The sequence below is a fragment of the Sorex araneus genome, chromosome 5, assembly GCF_027595985.1.
Source record: "Sorex araneus isolate mSorAra2 chromosome 5, mSorAra2.pri, whole genome shotgun sequence".
NCBI classification, from domain to species: Eukaryota; Metazoa; Chordata; class Mammalia; order Eulipotyphla; family Soricidae; genus Sorex; species Sorex araneus.
The window spans coordinates 116,762,189-116,785,474 of record NC_073306.1 but is presented as its reverse complement, the minus strand read 5'-3'; the positions used below and the strand labels follow the sequence as shown (position 1 = coordinate 116,785,474).

Below are 23,286 nucleotides of genomic sequence, written 5' to 3'. Positions count from 1 at the left end.
GTATTGATGGGGAGACTGAACAGGGGCTCTAGGACATGAGCTGGGTATCCCCTAATTGGGAGGTGGGTCACTATTTTAACCAGCATCATTGATTGTTGCTTTCCTGCTACGTTACTAAGACATCTGACCTGACCTTAGCAGCATGGGAAGGCCGCCCAGACAGGAAGCCTGAACTGCAGGTGAAATGCAGACCTGGCCAGAGGGGTGAGCTAGAAACAAACCTTGGAGAGGAAATGGCAAGTGTCATCCCATAATATCCACAGTAGGACTATGAGGCTACCGGGAATTGACAGAAGCATGGATATTGCAATCAATATATTCACAAGTGCTTTGAGGCAATGCGTTTTGCCCACCGTAGAACACAAGCAGAACAGGCAGTTGCCAGCAGGCCAGGTGAATTTTTCTAAGTAGCAAAACAAGCAAGTCTTGACAAGCTCAATCCTGACTCGGCTCTAAGTTAGAATTAAAAATGTGTAAAGTTCTGAAGCCACTCCCTGCCATGGTACGTACTCAAAGCATGTCCATGCTTCCAGAAGCCTTTATACTGAATGAAGGCTTAGTTGAAGTCGATACTGAGTGAACGTTGGTAAGCACCGCCAGAAGGCCATTTTGGTTGAGGTGAGATTTTGTGGGGTAAGGGGAGGTCAGGGGAGAAAACCAAATCGGGTGCCAAGGGCTAGGGATATAGCAGTAGAGCACTTGCCTTGCATGGGTGAGACCCTGGCTTCCACCAAGGATCAGAACAGAGTCTGGACCTGGTTCTAGAAGCACAGGTCTTCAGAGATTTCTGAGCAAGAGCCTTCTACGTAGAATCATCTATCCTCCCAGAGACCACCCTGAGGAATGAGAAGGCCATGGAGACCACTCAGGGTCCTCACTCCACCCTGGAAAGGGATTAGCCAGAGTTTTCTGGGTCATATTGAGTCCTGACTACCAAAGGTTCGAAGAAGGAAAGGAAGAACTCCCGCCCAACAAAAGGAATAGGTTTAGAGACTTTAAACTGTATTTTTTTTCCTTTTTGGGTCACACCCTGCTATGCACAGTGGTTACTCCTGGCTCATGCACTCAGGGATTACTCCTGGCGGTGCTCGGGGGACCATATGGGATGCTGGAAATCCAACCTGGGCCGGCTGCTTACAAGGCAAACACCCTACTTGCGGTGCTATTGCTCCAGCCCCCAAACTGTTTCTTTTAGGTTGGTGTTTTGTTTCATTTGGGGGCCACACACAGTGCTGAGTGGGCTTAGGGTTAGGGTTAGAGTTAGAGTGTCCAGGATTGAACCTGGATCCATGGTTGCACACACCTGAATCCCTCCACCATCTCTCCAGCCCCTTCAAGTGCTATCTTTAGTGCAACTGTTTCACTATGTGAACTGATTTAATTATCGCAAAAATGGTAGTCTCTTCTCCAGAAACAAAGCCCTATGACTTCAAGGCCTGAGTTTTTCTTTCATTCTTTTGTTGTTATGGTTTGGGGGTCACACCTGGTGGTACTCAAGAGTGACCCCAGGGGCTGGAGCGATAGCACATCTGGTAGGGCGTTTGCCTTGCACGCGGCCGACCCGGGTTCTAATCCCAGCATCCCATATGGTCCCCTGAGCACCGCCAGGAGTAATTCCTGAGTGAAGAGCCAGGAGTAACCCCTGTGCATCGCCGGGTGTCACCCAAAAACAAAAACAAACAAACAAAAAAAAAACACAAGAGTGACCCCAGCTACACTTAGGAGACCGTGCAAAACCTGGGATCCAAACCAGGTCTGAAGTATGGGAAGCAAATCATTACCACCTGTACTATCTCCCACCCACAAACTAAGTAGTTGTTTTGGGGCCACACACGATGGTGCTCAGGATTTGCTCCTGGTGGTACTCAGGTGCAGAGGATCAAACTAGAGTCTGCTTCATATAAGATAAGCCTTACCCAGGTATTATTGTTCTGGCCCTCAGGACTTTAGCTTCACGTATGTATGATAACCATATTCAATTCTAAAAATGGTGTTGGAGGGGACCGGAGTAATAGTATAGTGGGAAATATGCTTACCTTGCATACAGCTGACCTGGTTCCATCCCTAGTACCTTAAATGGTCCCTTAAGCCCCCCAGGACTGATCCCTGACTACAGAGTAACCCCTGAGCACAACCAGAGCAAACACAAATGGTATTGAAGAAGCCTCACAAACTCATGGAGAAAAGTACTACAAATATTATTTGTTTGGGGGGTTTGGGGTTTAGAGACCATACCCAGTTATACTCAGGAGTAACTCCTGGCTCTGCACTCAGAATCATTCCTGGCAGTGCTCAAGGGATGCCAGGGATCAAACCCAGGTCAACCACATGCAAGCCAAGCACCTTTCCCCGCTATGTGCTCTCTTTAGCTCTAAGTATTAATTATAATACTGTGACGAGATTATTATTAATTATAATACTGTACTGAGATTATCTATGTTTTCATCAAAGAGGACTCAAATTAGGGGTGGCTCCTAATCTGACCTAAAACTGAGGGCAAAGACTTCCTGGAAGAAGTGAGAAACATCCACCCAAGGTGCAGCGGGCAGATAACAGCGAACACAAAGCCTTCACCACATCCAGAGCATCCGTCTGCTCAGGGCCAGGCTGAGAGGGTCCAGGTGAATGAAGTTCAGAGAGCACCTGTGGGTTCTATCACCAGCCCTTACTGCACTGCTGTTTGCAGGTTTCAATTAAAATCTGAAAAATAGGGGCTGAAGCAATAGCACAGCGGGTAGGGTGTTTGCCTTGCACACGGCCAACCCGGGTTCTATTCCCAGCATCCCATATGGTCCCCTGAGCACCGCCAGGAGTGATTCCTGAGTGCAAAGCCAAGAGTAGCCCCTGAGCATCGCCGGGTGTGACCCAAAAAGCAAAAATTAAAAAAAAATCTGAAAAATAACGAGCTGCAATAAGTGATTCTGAAATGAGCACTTGAGCAAAAATATAAATTTCTTCCTCTATTGAGACATTCTTTGGGGCACAGGGAAAATGCACATTGAAGAAAGAGACAGCATATTGGCAGTTCTCTCTCAAAGGCTTTGAAGGAGCCAGAGCAACAGCACGGCAGGTAGGGAGTTGGCCTTGCATTTGGCCAAACTGGGTCCCATCCCCCTCATCCCATATGATGGCGCTGAGCACCATTAGGAGGAATTCCTGAGTGGGAAGCCAGGAGGAACCTCTGAGCATCGCCAAGTGTGATTCCTAGCCTCCCCAAATCAAATAATAACAGAAAAGGGAGGATGAGCAAAAAAATGAGTACAATGTTAACATCTAGGAATGTGAATCATGAATGAGCACTTTGTCCTATTTTTTTTTTTGCTCTTTGGGTCACACCCGGTGATGCACAGAGGGGTTACTCCTGGCTCATGCACTCAGGAATTACCCCTGGCAGTGCTCAGGGGACCATATGGGTTGCTGGGAATCCAACCTGGGTCGACCTCGTGCAAGGCAAACACCCTAACTGCTGTGCTCCAGCCCCACTTAGTCCTTTTCTTGCAATTTTTCTTTTTTCCTCCTTTTGGGGGTGGGTGGGGGGCACTGTTCGGGTCACACCAGGGGCTACTCCTGGCTCTACACTCAGGGATCAGTTCCTGGCAGTGCTCAGGAGACAATATGAGATGCCGGGATCGAACCGGCTCACTCAGTTCGGCTCGACCATGTGCAAGACGAGCACCTTACCAACTAAAGTATCTCTCTGACCCCATTCTTGCAACTGAGTCTGACATTTTTGGTTTTGTTCTGAGGCCACACCCAGTTGTCTGTGCTTTGGGGTCTGTCCTAACAGCCCTGAGTTGAACCGGGAGTTCCCATATGTTGAGAATGTACTCAGCCCGTTGAGATAATCTCTCCGGCCTCTGAAATTTTTGTTGTGGGGTTGGAATACTAGTTCAGTGGCTAGGATGCTTACCCTGCACAGAGCCAATGCAGGTTGGATTCCGGCCGCCCAGATGGTCTTCCCAGTCTACCAGGAGTTATCCCTGAGTGCAAACCCTGAGCATTCCCGGTGTAGTCCCAAAACAAAAAAATAAAATAATTTTTGTGTTTGGGAGGGTTGAGGCCACAGCCACTGGTGCTCAGGGGCTATTCATGGCTCTGTGCTCAGGAGTATCCCCGATGGGACTCAGGAGACCAGATACAGGCGGGGCCAAACTGGAGTCAGCCACATTCAAGGCAAGCACTTTACCTCCTGTACTATCAAGCCCTGAGATTATTGTTTTTGTTTGGGGGCCATAAGGTTACTCCTGGCTCTGAGCTCATAAGGGATTAGTCCTGACAGAGTTTGAGGATCAAAAGGGGTGTTGGGGATGGAACCTGGGTTGGGTGCATGCAAGACAAGTGCCTTACTTACTCACCCAGTTATCTCCCTGGCTCAATTTTATAATTTAAAAATATATAAGCAGGCTGGAGCAATAGTACAGCAGGTTAGGGTGCTTGCCTGGTTTATGGCTCACATGAGTTCAACCCCTGATATCTTAAATGGTCCCTGAGCACCACCAGGAGTGATTTTTTTTTCTTTTTGGGTCACACCTGGCACTGCACGGGGGCTACTCCTGGCTCTGCACTCAGGAATCACTCCTGGCAGTGCTCAGGGGGCCATATGGGATGCTGGAAATCAAACCCAGGTTGGCCACGTGCAAGGAAAATGCCCTACCCACTGTGCTATTGCACCCCTCCAGAGTAATTTCTGAGTGCAGAGTAGGAGTAAACTCTGAGAACCACTGGGTGTGATTCAAATATGTAGACATACATATGTATACATATACACATATATGAAGTTCAATCAAATGAACGCATGTTTTATGTGGAAGATCTGGGTTTGATTCCCAGTATTGCATGGTCCCCTGGCACCCCTGGAAGAGAAACTCAAGCACAAAGCCAAGAGTAGCACCCAGTTGTAGCTACCCCCCAAAATGAAACAGCAGGAAGGAAGGAAAGATGGAAAGAAGCACTGGGAGGCAGGCTGGAAGAAAGCAAGAAGGGATCAAGAAAGGTATGCAAATTGGTTTATTAGGGGGAAGGTGGAGGGATTTGTTTTGTTTTGTTTTGTTTTGTTTTGTTTTGTTTTAGGGACCACACCTGACTGTGCTCAGGGCTTCCTGCTGGCTCTGCACTCAGGGATTTTGTTTTGTTTTGTTTTGTCTTAGGGACCACACCTGACTGTGCTCAGGGCTTCCTGCTGGCTCTGCACTCAGGGATAACACCTGGCAGGCTCTGGTGACCATGTACGGTTCTGGGGATTGAACCCAGGTCGAATTCATGCAGGATAAATATTTTCCCCACTGTACTCTCTCTCTGGCATGAAAGGGAGGCAACTTGTAACCAGGCTGCAAAGGCCCAAAAGTAATTTCGGGGGGCCAGAGCAATAGCACAGCGGGTAGGGCGTTTACCTTGCACGCGGCCGACCCAGGTTCGATCCCCGGCATCCCACATGGTCCCACAAGCACTGCCAGGAGTAATTCCTGAGTGCAAAACCAGGAGTAACCCCTGAGCATCGCTGGGTGTGACCCCAAAAAGCAAAAAAAAAGTAATTTCGGGTTCCAATTACATACACCAAAACAAATCAACACAGGTGAGACCCAAGAGAACTGGGAGCCAACGACAGAGAACAATCCTAGCTCACAACTTCTCTGCTATGACTGAGGGCTGTGAGAGGTACTGTGGGGTGTTCCGGGCCTCCCCACCCTCACGAGGGCCAGTCTCATTCAGGGTTGCAGTGCTCACCTGTCACAAGCACAGTGTCCTGTGCCTCATGTATCAGGGGCCCCTGGGGCTCCAGAAACAGCCTTGACATTGGTTGCTGTCATCTCAGGTAGTTTTTGGTTTTGCTTTCACCTGAGCATAGCCAGCGGGTACACCTGGCTGTGTTCAGGGCTTATCCCTGGCTCTGCACTCAGGGATCCTACTTGTGGCACTTGAGAATAATCGTTGGAGATCAAACAGGGTTGGCTATGAGCAAGGTAAACCCTTCATCCCTGTACTATCTTTTTGACCCCTAATCCCAGTTTAACAGTTGGGTAAACTGAGGCACTGAGCAGTCACAGAACACGTGCAAGGTCACAGAACACATCCAAGGGCACAAATTAGATGCGGATGTAGTCAAGGTACCCAGTCTGGCTCCAGAGAGAAAAGAATCAAGCATAGGCCTGATGCAAAGATAATCATCCCTGCAGCAGCTGAAAAAAAAAAAATCAAGGGGCTGGAGAGATAGCACAGCGGGTAGGGCGTTTGCCTTGCATGCGGCCGACCCGGGTTCGATTCCCAGCATCCCATATGGTCCCCTGAGCACCGCCAGGAGTGATTCCTGAGTGCAAAGCCAGGAGTAGCCCCTGAGCATCGCCAGGTGTGACCCAAAAAGCAAAAAAAAAAAAAATCAAGGTACCCAGGAAGGGTGGAAGGCTCTGTCTCTGCTGACCCCACCAAACAGCCATGGATCTGTCTCAGGGAGTCCGGAACCTTCCCCAAGCCTTGGGGGTGCCCGTTGCCATAGCCACTCCCCCTAACAATGGGAACTCCCACCCCACTACATGTTTGTCGCTGTGCAATATCTGGGGAAATATTTTTCTACCTTTCCTTGTCGAGACTTAAGTACATCACTAATGTGAGATGTTCCCATCTTCCCAGCATGGAGACAAAGGGCTCAACTGTCTCTGCACCGAAGAATACATGGGAAATGCAGGTTGTAAGCCAAGCACTTGACCCTGGTCGTACCCTTCAACACCCACAGCAGCCCAGGCAGAGGGATAGGCTTTGCCTTTTCATTATTGTAGTTTGCTTCATGCTTACATTGTTCGAGCTAATATTGATGGAGCCTTCTTGACTCAATCCTGGCATCCCATAGAATCCTCCCAGACCTGCCAGGGGTGGATCCCTTAGCATTGCCAAGTGTGGGCCCCCATCACCACCAAAAAGTTTAAAAAATCTTGGTTTGATTTGTGAGTGCTCAGGGATCATTCTTGGTGATACTTGAATCACCATGAATGAGGTACCAGAGATTGAACAGAGCAATGCCCCATGCAGAGCAAACGCCCTACCTGCTGTTCATCTCTGGCCCAACATTTCTGACTCTAGACCTGTTACACTATCGTCATACCTGCCTGCCCCTCTTTATAAGGAAGGTTGGTTTATTATTTTTTTGGGGGAATGGGGGCTCTTTTACGGCACATGGCATGCTCAGGTGTTACCTCCTGGCTCTGTACTCAGGAATCACTCCTGGCAGTCTTGGGAAAACCATACGGGATGTTAAAGATTGAATCCTGGTCAGCCATGTGCAAGGCAAGCATCTTACCTGTTGTCTTCTCTCTCTGGCCCACAGTTAGCTATTACCCACCCGTTTGAACAAAAAGGTCCTGAGTCCCCTTTCCAAACTGACAGGCAGTGTAGTGGCCCTCAGATTCTGCCCAGGAAGCTGGTCATGAGGCCAACTCCACCCTGTTCTCTCAAGGGCCATGTTCATGGCCTTCCTTGCCTTGGAGCTTGGGATCTGAACCTAAACACACACACACACACACACACACACACACACACACACACACACACACACACACACACACACACACACACACACACACAATCACACAATGGCTTCTCTGAAGCTCCTCAGCCTGCCCCAGGGTCCAGCTGAGACCACAGGGGTAGCTCACCTGGGAGGGCCGTCCATCTCCTTTCTGGGGCTTCCGAGGCCGGGGCTGTTTGTTCTGCTTCATCCTGTTCCTATTCTGGCATCTGGTACAGCACTGTACACAAGATGGCTTAATGGGGCTGGCAGGCCTCTAGGGCCCCAGCAGGTCGGAGACAGAGACAAGCCATGCCAGCTTGCTAATTGCCAATTGTCTCACCATGGAGACTCCCAACTGGGCTCTGCTGGCCCAGTGGCACCTAAGAGCACAGTTGGTCCCGCCACCCCACCCCACCCAGGCCCTGCACTCAGAAAAATTCGGCATAACAAAAGCATTGATGGGAAGAAACTAATGCTGCTGGTTCCAGGCTCCCCAGAATCTCGGCTGATGTGTCTCATTTACAGTGCCTCACAGTAACATCCTATGGAGTGGCCAGAGTCATAGCATAGGGGTTTGGGGTTTGCCTTGCAGGCAGCAGAACCAGTTTGCTCTCCAGTATCCCATATGGTCCCAAGCACTTCTGGACCAGGAGCACTTCTGGAGTGCAGAGCCAGGAATAACCCCTGAGCTTCAATGGGTGTGACTCAGAAAGACAAGAAAATTTTCAAATAAATCCTCTGGAGAGGTCTTCTCCCCCTGCCCTGTTCTGAAAGGTAGACCCGAGAGATGCTGCTCCCCGACAGCTTGTGATGGAGAGAACAAGGCAGGAAAGAGCCTTCCTGGTCTGAATAATGGGGAAGCAGCCCTGGGCTTTTTATTTCGGATGGCTGTGAAGGGCTGTGCATCTTTTCTAGCTCTCTGCGCCATCTCCCTGGCCCAATCCTTAGGTGTTTGTCTAAATTGTCTAGACAGTCCAAGAGATCTGTCTAGATCTGAAGATCAGCATTTAGAGATAGTGGAACAGTTTAAAAATAAAATCGCGAGAGTGGGGAGCCAGTTAAGGGACATTGCTGCCAACCTCACTTCTGCATGACACACTGAGCAATCAGAAGTGACTAGAACCTGCCACCTTCTCCCTGACAGGGTATCATGAAATCAGATGTTTGGGGCATCAAGGTTTTTAGAAATCCACTCACTAGGCCACTTTGGAGCAGTCACAAATGAGTCTCAGCCAGAAAGTTGGCATGAAGGCCAGCAGTGTGTGTACGTGTCTCAAAGGGCCTGACCCAAGGCTCAATGTGAAACCTGAGTTGTGCCGCTGCACTGAGCCATGTCCCCAGGCTGCACCATTATGTGTCTGAATAAGCCTCCTGGGGGTGTCATATACTGGAGGTTTGGGCATCAGGACACCAGGGCCCCGAGATGCTCGGCATCACAGTGTTGCCTGCAGTTAACACAACCCAGCAACTAAACCCAGCAGCCTCATCTTCACTGCAGCCTCCCACTTCCCACCGCTCGCTCTCACCCGCAGAAGGGAAGGCACACCAGGCTGTTATAGAGAAATACTGATTTTAATTCAACATAAAGTAAACTCTAGGCATCCTCATCTTTCAGCCTAAAAATTAGCAAAACTGTTGAGACAAGGCACAATTTTTCCCCATTGTTTGTTATGTGGCTCCAGTTACAAAAAGTTATGAAAATGTCTTTCTTAAAAAAAAAAATAGAAGTCTGAGGTTCTTATTTCTTAAAAAGGTGTATAAAAAACGCCCACAAAACCTGCCATTGTTCCTTACAAAATAGCACCAGTAAGAAGAGTTAAAAGGTGTAAAAAACCATTAAGACAGCATTTCTGAAATGCAGGTTGTCAACCCTCCCCTGCCCCTTTAAAAACCAACTCTTAGGATAAAAAGGGACTTTAAAATCCCCAGATTACACTGCAGTTCCCACCATCTTATAGAGGGGCTGCTGGAGACCTTTGGGCACGGCCCTGCCTGGCTACTGGGTGCAGGGTGCAGAGGAAGCTGAGAAAAGGAGAAGGAGGTCTGGCGTCTCTGGGGACTGCGCCTGGGCTCCTCTGGAGAGGTCCAGGGAGCCAGGGAGAGCATCTGCAGCAGCGTCCAGCTCAGAGGCCTCCTGAGGCCAGTCTCCTGTAGTCCCTGGGAAGGACAGGCCCAGGCTGGCGCTGCCCTTAGCCCTGTGGGCAAGAACAAACCTTAATGATAATGTCAGGCCGACTGACTTTTGGAAAAATATAAAGGCCCCCAATTCCAGCCCATGATATTGAGGGCAGGGGGACAGGTGGGGGGCAATTCAAGACATTTCCTCATCTGGTGGCCCTAAGAGAGGTGGTGGGGGAGGGAGCTGGACTCAAACACCAACATCCTAGGCCTTGACAAACAACAACAACAAAAAAAGGTGCAGGGTGGCACCCCAGGGAGCCAGGGCCTGAGAAGACAGTGTCTTGAGTGGGATAATCGAGTGGACCTGGGAGACGGAGCTCCGTGGCCCTGTGGTTTTGGTATCTTAGCCATCGTTTTTCTGAGCGTCGACCCAGGATGGGGAAAAAAAGCCATCTTACTATAACCTACTTCAAGTTTTAAAGTTTGAGAAGACAAAAAAGAGCACCGAGTCGGCCGCGCTGAGCGACCAGGTAGGGGTGTGTGTGTGTTTGTGTGTGTGTGTGTGTGTGTGTGTGTGTGTGTGCATGTGCATGTGTGTGTGTGTGTGCGTGCACGTGCACCTGGGTGCCCCCTGCCAGGAGGGGGGTGGCTGTTGGCTCCCACTGAGGTAAGCAGTGCGGCACCTCATGGCTGAGCTGAGGACAGGCAGCAGCTCCTGGGTCCAGGCTCCACCCAGGGCCCTGGGTACCCCAGCAGACCCATGGGGGCAACTATTCACAGGCAAAGTAGTCCTTCAGGGGGGCAAAGAGGTGTCGGATCACAGGCACACTCCAGGACCGCCCCAGCAGCTTCTGGCGGGCTCCGCGGCCCATGTTGGACACGTCCGTGTAGTGCACGGGAAAGCCGAAGATCCTGTGGGGAGACAGCAGGGCGTGAGTGGGGGCAGGGGAGCGCATGCCCAGGGAAGGGCCCGGGGCAGGGCTCTCCTGGTCCCTGCTGGAACCCCGGGCTCGGGGTGGTTCATTATTCTTCAGGACACAAGCAACTGTCCTGAGTGACCAGCTGGGTGCCTCTCCCCTCGCACCAGGCCTGGCACGCGGTGAATGGAAGCCAGCTCGACGTTTCCCAGGGAATGCGAGCCAGCCTGCTGTCATGTCAGCAGAAGACGGGGTCTGTGTTCCTGACCTAGCCAACAGGAACAGGAGCCAAATATGTGCGGAAGGAAAACAAGGGCTGGGTAGTTTAACACAATAAATTTCGCACCTGAGAAGCCTGGGTCTGAGTCTTGGCACTGCCTGGCCCTGAGCAGCCCTGGGTGTGGCCCCCAGACAAAAGAGGGGGGGAGAGAAAAAAAAGGGGGAGGTGCAGGGGAGAGACAGAATGCTTTGCAAAAAGACTTTTCGATCACCAGCTGCTTAGGGAATTGCCCAGTACCTTGAATCACCGAGTTTTCACTCCTTCAGAGACTTAACTGAATTTAGCATTCCAAAGTATATCTGGCAGATGGCAAATATCCTCAAGTCTGCTCTGGGATTTTGCTAGGCCTCACTACTGCAGATACACAGCATATCACACTTTCCTAGTGTACAATCAATATTAAGGGCACACCAAGGGCCAATGTCTGTATCCGTGTGGGCGGGGGTAGGGGGCAAGGCGACACATTGGAGACACATGTTTGGGGCTGTAGCTTTATACAACCAGGATCACAGGCCCAACCCAGAATTAGGCCTGAACTTTAAAAAACAGAATATGCGGGGCTGGAGCACAGCGGGTAGGGCGTTTGCCTTGCACGCGGCCGAACCGGGTTCGATACCCAGCATCCTATATAGTCCCCTGAACACCGCCAGGGCTAATTCCTGAGTGCAGAGCCAGGAGTGACACCTGTGCATCGCCAGGTGTGACCCAAAAAGAAAATAAATAAATAAACAACAGAATATGCCATAGCAGAAAGGGAGAGTTAACACATCTCTAAGAATTAGAATTGAATTCTCTGTCTTTGGGAGGAGGATATACTTGGCAGTGCTCAGGTCTACTTCCAGCTCAGGACTTGTTTGGCCCCTTGTGACGTGGGGCTCAGCCCTGGGGCTTCCTGCATGGAAGCAGATACCCTGGCCTTCTGAGACACTCCCTAGCCCCATCACACCTGATCTGGTATTATAAAGACTAGTAAGTCAGAGGAGAAAGAGAACCATCTAGAATTGGTCTCTGCAATGAGAAGACCGAATTCTATTTCATCTGTAGGGACATAGCCAAAAACCTGTCAAGAGGAATATTCATAGCCCTTCCCGTTTTTGACAACCTTCACATTTCTGACAACATACACCCAAAAGAAATAAAATAGAAAAGTGAAAACATAAGCCAATGGAACTTGCTAAGAGCTGGTTCTTTAAATAGGTGCTTAGGACTTGGCCCAAAAATTACACAGGAGGGAGGGAGAAGCGCGAAGCAGGAAACAGACTGAACAAGTTGGCAAAAGGAAGCTTGAGAAAAAAGTGTTGTGTGCAGTGGCTGTTGGTTTTTCCTCCCTGGCATCCCAGCGTGTTGGGGCAGGAAGATGCCAGGGTAGCACAGCCAGACAGCTGTTGTCTAATGATCTCATGGCTGACATTCCTAACACCATCCCTCCCCTGCACCATTTCTGCTAGAAATCGTCCCACTCACAGGCCTGGGAACCTTCTGCCCACAGGTGCCGGCAGGCCCTAACCACAGGCTGTCCCCTCTCTCACTGGCTGGACAGTTCCCTCTCCACCGGCAGCCCTGCTCACCTTTCTAGCTCAGTGCACCACAAAACATCTTCTTTGCCATTCATGACAACAGGGAAAAGTTGTTTTTTCCCTTGTCTGATCGAGTTCGACTTGGTGGTTATTGTCTGTACTTTCTTTAACTGGAGAACAAAACGACATCATGCAGTGAGCACAGGCTGGAGGGATCCGGGAAGTGGGGGACGGAGGCTCGCAAGCACCCAGGGAGGGAAGGAGGCAGGAGGAGAGGAAAGCAGGTGGGCAGGGCTGGGCTTGCAGAACCAAGATTTGGCAGGAATGGAACAGTGTGTGCTACCCACAAACCCTAAGAAAAGGTGTGAGTGCACAGCCAAGACGAAGCTCAGAGATAAAGTGACATCACGTGGCGTTGATCAAGCACATCAAGGAAATAAAAAGAAAAAAATCTAACCAACCCAGAGTTAACATGATATCACCAGGGTTGGGATGAAACGCATGAGTTTGATGGAAGCTTTGAGAATTCTTTTCTGAAGGGTCTTAATATTGTGAGCATTATTAATATTATTAATATTAATAATTAATATTAATATTATTAATATTATTAATATTGTGAGCATTTGGTGAAGCCATACGCATTCACCAAAGGAAACTGCCTCTGCTAGGAGATGCTTCTAAGACCCTTCTCTGCTCTGCACTTGGAGATGAACAGAGAGATAGAGGCCCAGCACCAGGAAGTCACATGAGCGTGGAGTGATGGGAACACACGGGAGACCCCCCAGGGCCCTGCCTGGAGGACACCCAGTGTGCTTTGGTCCAGCCAGGGTGGACACATCTTACCTTTGCTGTCCTATTGAATTCCAAGCAGTCCTGTAGCTCGAGTTTATCATTCTTTGATGCTATCACGGGCCTGGGAATAGCCAAAACCCATTACTTTCTACCGGCTGCAAAGGGGCGCACCGTGATCGGGCACTCGCTAGGGTAAAAGGCCGAGCAACCTGCTATGGAAAGTGCTGCAAAATCTATGTGCAAATCGAGCCTGAAAGGGGCTCGGTCTGGCTGGACTGGGTGGGGTAACAGAAGCAGGGCTCAGGAGACCCCTGTGGGCCCAGCCTCATGGAGTGGACTTTGTACCTAGACCCATTTCTCAGGGCCACTGGTGCTGGAAGGAGACTGGCACAGGTGTGATCTGGGCAAGGTGACCAACTTTGAGGATGCAGCCTTGGGAGGGTTCTAGGACAATAAGGAGTTGCCAGGATAAAGAGCAGGAAGGCAGCACAAGCAACTGCCCTTGAACCTTTGGCCTTTAAACCTATGAATGCTTAGAGTCAAACATGCCAGAGACGGCTGAGCAGTTGCAAGACCAAAGCGGCTGAGCAGCTGCAGCAGTGAAGCAGCAAGAGGTCTGAATGCAGAGGTCAACACCTCACGCCCGGGTTGCGAGCTCCAGGCAGCAAGGGAAACGGTGTCCAAGAGAGTCCACAGTCCCTCCTCACTGTCCTTAGTGCCAGAGGACAGTACCCTGGGTGGGCAGTTTGTCTTGCAGGCGGCCAACTCCTTGCAGGAGTTCCATCCCTGGCATCCCCCATAGAGCACTGCCAGGAGTAACCACTGAGCTTTGCTGGGTGTGGCACCAAAACAAAGAGACACTGTCCTTAACTCAACAGCCCAGGTGCACAGACCAGTCTGTTGTCATCCCCACCTGCTCCCACAGCCTGTGGAGACCGCTCAACAAAGCTGTCTGCTTCCTTCAGTGACCTATGCCCAGGGAGAGGCCTGGGTCAGGTCTTGGCCGCTGCCTGGTTTGGGGAGAGCCACTGGTGTACAAGAAACCAGACACCACAGCGTGGGGGCTCAGGACTCCTTCCAGACTGCAGCCTTCACTGACTCCTGCTCATACCCACCTCCCAGGCCTTAGCGAGTCCGGAATCAGATCCCTTGTCGAAAGCCACCAGCCATTTCCAGAAGCCCACCCTTCACTCCGGTGCAGATGCATAAACCCCAACTCCTGGGGGACTGTCAGGCTGCTCTTTTGTATGTAGGGGGAGGTTCTGGCACTAAAAAGCAGAGCCTCAAATATGCTCTACAATTCACTAAGCCACAACACAGGCCACTAGCCCCATCTTCCCCTTAGTGGATACGGGTCCCAGGAACTAACTAAAATCAAGCCCTGCATGCAGCAACCCAGGTCACCAGCACCTCATACAGCCCCTAAACCCAAGGAATGATCCCTAAGCAGATCCAGGAATAAGCCTGAGCACTGCTGGCTGAAACTCAAGCTCCTTACCTTAGACTCTGCATGCCACAAGACACCTCAGCCACACCAGAACTCACAGCCTCATAGGCAATGCTTTGATTTCAGAGTTCCCCCCCTCCTCCCCAGTCACCCGCAAAGTCCTGCCTCAGTATCTGAGCTGATTGGAAAATACCCTTTACCACTTACCCTTTCCTTTCCGCCTACAAACTCTTCCTTCAAAGAAATACAAGGTCTGTTCCTTTACTTAGGATTCTGCTGGAAGGGCAAGTTTCCTACTATGCTGACCCCCAGCCTTGGCAGAAACCACATTCCGCCTTCCCCATATTCTAAGTCAACCCAGGCCAGCATCTTTGGTGTCCACTTGCCACGCCTCCAGCCTAGCAAACACAAGCTCCTGAAAGGATCCAGATCCCCCTCCAGTCATCAACTCGCTCAACCTGTGATGAGCTCAAACACCAAATAAAATTGCAAGCCGCCAGGATATCCTCCTAGCTGTTCTCATACACTCTCCCATCCACACCTGGCTACAAACACGTGAAAATTAGGCTGCCAACACACTTCCTTCTGCAGGAGAACTTTGAAAGCCTTTGCTTGTGGGGGATGAAACCACATCATCGAGATTTTATATCTTAATGAGACTATTCTCCCCGGAAGCCAAGGAGAGACTATAATTAATCGCGGGTCATGCCACTTGCTTCGGTGGTTTCCAGCATGACAGGGGTGATTAAACTGTCCTGATTAAGAAAACTGGAGGGTGAGAGGCTTTTCATATGACCAATGATCACCTCTCGCTATTTCTGGGTCAGTCACCCAAATCCTGATTGCAGAACACTTCACGCAGGGGCAGCCGAGAGTGTCCCTCGGTCATCACCTTTCCAGGGGGAGAGCTGGCAGGGGTGTTGTTCACGGGCTGTATCTTCTAGCACACGGCACTGTCGTTGCCAGACCCAAGAGGTGGAAGGAGCCAGAGGCCTGAATCTGCTGAGATGTTCGACTTGGTGCTGAGCAAGGGATCGGGCTGAAAGCAGCCCAGGGAGTGGCTGTTTCTTAGCAGAGCGAGTTCTTTCTGGAAGGTTTGTCCTGGCAGTGCCTCCACCCACGGCTGCAAGGCCACTCTGAAGGTGACCTCCCCCTCATTACCTGTTCATCCCGGGCAGGTTGCCCCAGAAGTAGCGAGCTCTGTGTGCCGCAGATACTTTGATGGCATCGATCATGACCGGATTGCACTGCAGGGAGGAAAACGAGAAGGCTGTGAGGTGGAAACTGGCCGCAGGGTGGTCCCTGCACTGGGGGACGGGCAGGGGACAGACCCAATTCCCAGGAATCTGGCAGGGTACACAGGCCCTGGTTCTGCGTCCACAGAGAGCCAAGGTACCTTCTGCTAAGCGATGCTGGATAAGTATAGACACTGGTATGTGGGGTACACGAATGCAGTCCAAACTGTCTCAGGCCAGATGCAATCTGGGAGGCAGGGAGACGGCATAATAAAACATGGCTTAGCTAATGTCAGATTTCCTATGTAGTTCATCAGGAGTAGTTGTATGGTTACTATACAACGTCCATACTTTCTAAGTACTATATCAGGAATAGATATAGGAAATATGCAGGGGGGGTCATGCTGGGGGCAGGAGATGGGAGTGAGCTAGGACCTCTCATGGGCCCCCAGATCCCACCAAGAGTCACCGCTGACCACAGAGACAAGAGTAAGTGTGCCCTGGGTGTGGCCCAGGAGGAAAGTTCCATGTATAAAGCTCCCTAAGTGTGAATAATTCACTTTCCTGCGGCTACTGTGCTGGCCACTCCCCATACAAGAATGAGTAACAAGCTCATGAATCGGAGCTTCTTCCGATCCCACAGGGCCTAGCGAAGAACCAGGCTAGGAAAGCACTTAATGGTCTCTGGCTGGGGCTAGAGCAATATAGCATGCCTTGCACGCGGCCAATCCGGGTTCGAATCCCAGCATCCCATATGGTTCCCTGAGCACTGCCAGGAGTAATTCCTGAGTACAGAGCCAGGAGTAACCCCTGTGCAATGCTGGGTGTGACCCACAAAGCAAAAAAAAAAAAAAAAAAGGTCTCTGATGTCCCAAGTACTGAAGAACATCGGCGATGGTATTCATTACTCTTTTTTTTTTTAAATAGTATGAAGTTTTATTTTTTTAATTATTTTTTATTAAAATTTTTACAAAGTTCCTATTGATTTACAAGACATGTTTTATGGGTCCAGCTTCAACTCTTCAAAATTTACCATATATGCCCACCACCAAAATACCAATATGTTTAGACATAGTCAATTGAGCCTTCTGCTGTTTCAGCAAAGACCACTTCTGTGGTCCAAACACAAGGATTTGTTCTCATTTAACTTTGTCTATTCTCTTGCCTTGCTTCTTTATATCTTACATATGAATGAGATCAAAATACTTAACTTTTGACTTTTGATTTATTTTACCTAACATGACCCCCTCCAGTTCAATTCATGTTGCAACAAATGGCAAGCATTCATCTCATAGTGGTATAGTGCTGCAGATATACCACAAGTATTCATTACTCTTACATCCTGTCAGCTCTCCCACGATTCCACCAGAGCCCACAGTGTGAAGGCACAAGCCACCTTGGACATGACCTGCCTGGATCCACCCCAAGCTCTGGGATAACTGCTGGGATGGCCTGGGTAGGCGCCAGCACTGCAGAACCCTGCGCATTCCCTGGGCCCCCACTTAAGAGTCACAAGCCTGGCTGCCCAAGAATCACTAGGAGGGCCCTGGAGCCTAGGAGAACCGATCACTACACACACACACACACACACACACACACACACACACACACACACTCACTCACTCACTCTCTCGCGAGTGCACACCAGAACCCAGTGAAGACACACTGGACAGACCGTCCTCCTGCCAGCATCACCCACCTCCCCAGTACCCAGGGTCCCCTCACCTCCAGGAAGCGGGAGATATCCCTTTTGTCGCCAACCTTCATGGCCACCACATTCTCGAACATCCAGAAGAAGGGCCGGTCTTCACCCTCCTTGGGGCGTGTGTAATTCAGAAGGTGGTAGAACTCGAAGAATAGCCGGCCTGTGCCCTCTGTGGGACAAAAAGGACAGGTGAGGCTGGTCCCAGCCCCCCAGCAGGTAGTCCCAACCTCACTCAGTCCCTGAGGCTAACGACAGGCACAGCAGAGACAGGCACAGCAGAGCCTGGAACGTGCCCGCAGCCACCCACCACTTCCTGGCACCCACAGGGAGAAACAAGGGCTCTTCCAGGGCCATGGGTCAGGACTGAAGACCCCTGACTACCAGCAGGAGGCGCTCCTGAGCAGAGCGGGTCTAGCCAATTGCAGCTCACCATACAGACCCTTCCGGGCAGGGTTCACGTTGGAGAGGTCATTGCATGGGCTGCCGCCGATCAGCAGGTCAAAGGGGCCCCACTCTTCAATCTACAAGAGAAAGCTGCCCTTAGGGAAGGGGCGAGGGGTGTAGGGCGAGAAGGTGCCCCCAGGAAGGCCCATCACAGGCTCCCACCAGAACCCCTGATTGATCCCTGGATGCCAGCTACAAAAAGGGGTTTCTCTGGGCCAGCAGAGGCTCCAGGCTGGGAGTACTGGGGCTCGGGGCAGGAGAGCAGGGCCCTGGGGGGCAGGCCAGCAGGGACTCACGTTTCTCTTGGTGATGTTCCGGACATCGTTCACGTATTTGATGTTCCCCTCGTGTTTCACTGTGCCCACAGCGATGGACTCCTCACACACTTCTGAGGCCACATACTTCTCGACTTTGATGCCCAGTTCTTTAAGGACCAAGTAACCTTTGGGAAAGGGGGACGGGAAGAAAAGTTTGAATGGGCTCCAAGGGTAGCACAGTGGGTAGGGCATTTTCTGTGCATGTGGCTAACCATGGTTCAAACCCCAGCATTCCATATGGTCACCCGAGCACGGCCAGGAGTCATTCCTGAGTGCAAAGCCAGGCATAAACCCTGAGCATCGCCGGATGTGACCCAATAAAAAAGCAAACCAAAAAAAGATTTGAAAAATATTTAATGAGAAAATAACAGATTTATGGTTATGTTGATATATGCTATTTACTTATCTACAAATAGAGTCACACTCAGGGGCTGGAGCAGTAGCACAGCGGTTAGGGCTTTTGCCCTGTACGCGGCTGACCTGGGTTCCATTCCCAGCATCCCATATGGTCCCCTGAGCACCGCCAGGAGTAATTCCTGAGTGCAGAGCCAGGAGTAAACCCTGAGCATCGCCAGATGTGACCCAAAAAGAAAAAAAAATACCCCACACTCAGGGCCAGACAGATAGCTCAGCAGGTAGGTTATTTGTCCTGCATTTGCTAAATCGGGATCGATTCCCAGCATCCCATAGGGTCCCCAGAGCACCGCCAGGAGTAATTCCTGAGTGCAGAACCAAGGAGTCACCCCTGTAAATCGCCAGGTGTGACCCAAAAAGCCAAAAAATGGGGGCCGAGACTTCCAGTCTGGCACCCTCCCTGCCGAGACTAGCAGACCAGACCTAGACCCTATACTGGTAAACTGGGCAGGGAAGCCCAGTGGAGGATGTCACAGTGTAGGGCAGCCCAGTGAACACTCCCTGCTCTGGGGTCTCAGAGCTATTGAGTGGGTGTGTGAGCTAAGGATATTCCTCACTTGCAAGGGCCCCAGAGTTAATCTCCCCTACATCCATAAATCTATTTCCTTAATTACTAATATTATTTTTATTATTAGTTTTGGGTTTTGGGGGGCCAGAGCGATTGCACAGTGGGTAGGGTGTTTGCCTTACACGTGGCTGACCCGGGTTCAATTCCTCTGCCCCTCTCGGAAAACCAGGCAAGCTACTGAGAGTAACCCGCCCACACGGCAGAGCCTGGCAAGCTATTCGATATGCCAAAAACAGTAACAAGTATCTGGGGCCGGAGCGATAGCACAGCAGATAGTGCCTTGCACGCGGCCGACCCGGGTTCTATCCCCGGCATCCCATAGGGTCCCCCAAGCACTGCCAGGAGCAATTCCTGAGTGCAAAGCCAGGAGTAACCCCTGAGCATCGCTGGGTGTGACCCAAAAAGCAAAAAAAAAACACAGTAACAAGTATCAAAACGGAGACATTACTGGTGCCCGCTCAAGCAAATTGATGAGTAAAGGGATGACAATGATACAGTGGGTTTGGGGGCTACACTTCACAGTGCTCAAGGCTTACTCCTGGCTCTACACTCAGGGATCACTCCAGGAGGGCAGGGCTTGGGAAAACCTATGGGGTATGGGGAAAAATCAAATCTGGATGGGCGGAGGTCAAGGCAAATGTCCTACCACTGGACTGTTGCTCCACACTCACAAAAATCAGTGTGGGTGGCCGAGGGGAGGTGTTGAGCCAAACTTCTCCTGTACTATGACTCCAACCCCACCGATAAGATCTTTAAAATAATTGGGGGCTGGAGCGATAGCACAGCGGGTAGGGTGTTTGCCTTGCACGCGGCCGACCCAGGTTCGATTCCCAGCATCCCAGCACTGCCAGGAATAATTCCTGAGTGCATAGCCAGGAGTAGTAACCCCTGTGCACAGCTGGGTGTGACCCGAAAAGCCAAAAAAAAATCTTTAAAATAAGAAAATGTGTTCTGAGGCTAAATCAAGGGGCTGGAAGAACATATTCATGGTCTAGCACCTCCTGTTCCCTTGAGCACTGAGTATCCCTAAGCACTGCCTATGTGGTCCCAAGTCTCAATATCAAAAATACCTACAAATGGGGGCTGGAGTGATAGCCCAGCGGTGAGGGTGTTGGCCTCACGCAGCCGACACGTTTTCAATTCCCAGCATCCTATATGATGCCCTGCCATCCCACTGCCGGGGGTAATTCCTGAACGCAGAGCCAGGCAGGAGTAACCCCTGTGCATCGCCGGGTGTGACTCAAAAAGGAAAAAAAAACCTACAAATGGAGATTACAGAAATTGCACAGCAGATAGGGAGTTTGTCCCTATCAGCACCCCATGTTCCCCTGACCACCCCTGTGGTCAGAGCCAGGAGTGAGCCCTAGGCATCACTGGTTACCCCAAACAAGAAACAAACAAGGCATACAAATAAATGGAGCATTAAATGGGGCTAGTACAGCATATAGGGGACTTCTTATTCATTAACTGACCAGGGTTCAATTCCCCACAGGCCTCACGGTGCCCTGTGCCCAACAACAGTGAATTGGCCACCAGAGCCAGGATTCAAGTCCTGAACGTGGACAGGTGGGGCCAAAAACCAACGGGGGAAAAAAAATAAAAGAGGCAGAGACTTGGTATAGCTAGTATTGTGTTGACCTTACACAAAGCTGACCGTAGACACGGGGACAGACACCAAATCCAGAGGTGATGGTCAGGGGCTACCACAGGTGATCTGCTGACACAGCAGGATTCCAAGTAGGGGAAGGAGCAGAAGGCTCCTTCTGACCTGGGGCTACACCCCTGCACGGGTGCTACGGACAGGATGTGCTGCCAATAGACCGTCCCCTCTGCTGGCCAATCCCAGGGAACAGATTGCTTATCACTTGATGGCTTTGGGCAGAGCCCAGAGCGCCCCGTGGTAAGACTTTGTGCTCGGAGAAAGTGGGAGGCACAGGGAGACGAGACCCAGGAGTGGGAGGTGCTGCCTCATGCACCTCCTCGGCTTCACGGGCAATGAAGGATCAGAGAAGACCTTTCTAAGGACATTTGGTTCCCGAGGAAGCTGGTCAGCAGCTGACGCCTGGGCCGATTCTGGGCTGGGAGGCCCATTCCGTGGGCGGACACCCACTCACCTGTTGCAATGCCATCAAACAGGGACAAGACGCGGATGGGCCGTCTCCGGGCGGCAGGGATCGCAGGGTATAATTTGGGGGCTTCCTGCAAGGTTCCAAAAGGAGGTCAGGCCTGAAGTCTGTCCCACGGTGGGAAGGCCACTGACCTGGGCTCGGAGGAATCCAAGCCCAGACCGCATGGTTCCTTACCCGGGAACCTCTCCAAGCTACTTGCCCCTCCCCTGAGCCCAGGAGTGAACACACAATGGCCCCCCTTATGATTTCCCGCATCAGGAGCTCAAACAGGCAAACAGGCTGGCAGGGATGCAAGAGGAAGCCTTGCGTGTACTTGCTCTTCTGCGCCTGTGACTGTACTCAGCCTGAACGGGGCTGAATTGGAACGTTTTTACATGATGCACCTATGTGTACCTCTTCTACGGCCTAAGAACAGCAGAACCGAGGTGTTTCTCAGAGCTGCCCCCCTTTCCATCCACACACACACACACACACACACAGAGCTTGGCTCCCCATTCTGAGGCTATTCTCCCCGCTGCAGAGGCAGGACACTGCCTGCTCAGACAGGTGCTCTGTTTCTCTGTTTCTGTCCCCTCTGGGCCACACTTCAGGAAGCATCGGGGCTGATCCTTACGTATTCGAGCCCCGGGTCGCTGGTGAAGAAGGTCTGCAGGCGCGTGTTCCAGTCCTTGCGCCGCCGCAGGGCACCGTGGCAGCGCTGGGGGACGCACATGTAGCAGCTCCAGGGCTCCTGCAGTTTGGCGTCCGCGGCAGTTCCAGCGCCCACCAGCACCTCCAGGCACTCCACACAGAAGCACCTGCGGGGAAGGGGAGGGAGGCGGGCCAGGGTGAGCGGGAGGCTCTGCCCGGGACGCGGTGCAAGAGGGGTCCCTCTGCTGTGGCCTCTGCTCGGGGCCTGGGAGCAAGGGAGCCCTTGGGACGCAGGTACCGCAAACCCTTTCCTGTGAGGTCTGTGCCCAGGACCTCTCCAGAGCCGGGCGAGGAAAGACGTCGGTGGCGGGCCCCTCCCCTCCCCGGCACAGGCCCGGGGCGCGCGGCCGCGCTCACCGGCAGCAGCTGGTGTTGCTGCAGAGCAGCAGCTCGCGGCCCTCGCAGCACACGGTGCAGTAGGACTGGTAGCCGTCATCGTCGTACATGTAGAAGAGCTCGAGGAAGCGGTCCTGCAGCCCGAGAGGAAGCGGGACCCCGGTGAGGCCCAGGCCTGGGGCTCCGGAGGCCCTCGGGCGCAGCCCCTGAATATGCAGGGGGGCTGGGGGATCTTTAGAAGGACAAGGATGAACCCCACAAATTTGAATGAGGATGGGTGTTAGGGACCCCCGGAGGCTCCTGGAGCAGATCCTGGGAGGAAATATCATGCAGGGGCCAGGGGTCGAGGTCAGGTGGGGGAAAGACTTACCCGGCATGTCTGGCAGAGACCCCCCTCAAAGAGTGGGTGGAAGGATATGGGGTTTTTCTTTCCACAGGACAAGCAGCTCTCTGTAAGACAGTGAGGGAGCTTGAGCGAGACGGAGCACACTGTCGCAGAAGCCCCAGAAAGAAGTGCTCCTGGACAGTCACACCACCGCAGCCAGGGGCCTTGCACGTCAGTGCCTTTGAACAACGCTTCCCAGGGACAGGGAGACAGTACAGAGAAAGGAATGCACTGCTCACCTTGCAAATATTTTTTTTTTTTTTTTTTTTTTTTGCTTTTTGGGTCACACCTGGCGATGCACAAGGGTCACTCCTGGCTCTGCACTCAGGAATTACCCCTGGCGGTGCTCAGGGGACCATATGGGATGCTGGGATTTGAACCCGGGTCGGCCGCGTGCAAGGCAAACGCCCTACCCGCTGTGCTATCACTCCAGCCCCTCACCTTGCAAATATTTGACCCTGGTTCCATACCCAACAACCCATGTTTTCCCG

At 51.6% G+C, this 23,286-nt stretch overlaps 1 protein-coding gene across 1 annotated transcript in view; it reads right to left on the bottom strand.

Moving 5' to 3' along the window:
* Positions 1–9,458: 9,458 nt before the first annotated feature.
* DNMT3B (DNA methyltransferase 3 beta) overlaps positions 9,459–23,286 on the bottom strand; it is a 30,450-nt gene continuing 16,622 nt past the window's right edge. The window contains exons 10-20 of the mRNA XM_055139413.1: positions 22,781–22,860; positions 22,432–22,544; positions 21,998–22,181; positions 21,370–21,454; positions 18,253–18,398; positions 17,943–18,033; positions 17,533–17,681; positions 15,734–15,819; positions 13,177–13,246; positions 12,385–12,503; positions 9,459–10,531 (exon numbers count right to left, since the gene is read on the bottom strand). Of these exons, the coding sequence (XP_054995388.1) occupies positions 10,390–10,531; positions 12,385–12,503; positions 13,177–13,246; positions 15,734–15,819; positions 17,533–17,681; positions 17,943–18,033; positions 18,253–18,398; positions 21,370–21,454; positions 21,998–22,181; positions 22,432–22,544; positions 22,781–22,860 (1,265 nt within the window). The 3' untranslated portion in view covers positions 9,459–10,389. The remainder of the gene's footprint in view (positions 10,532–12,384; positions 12,504–13,176; positions 13,247–15,733; positions 15,820–17,532; positions 17,682–17,942; positions 18,034–18,252; positions 18,399–21,369; positions 21,455–21,997; positions 22,182–22,431; positions 22,545–22,780; positions 22,861–23,286) is intronic.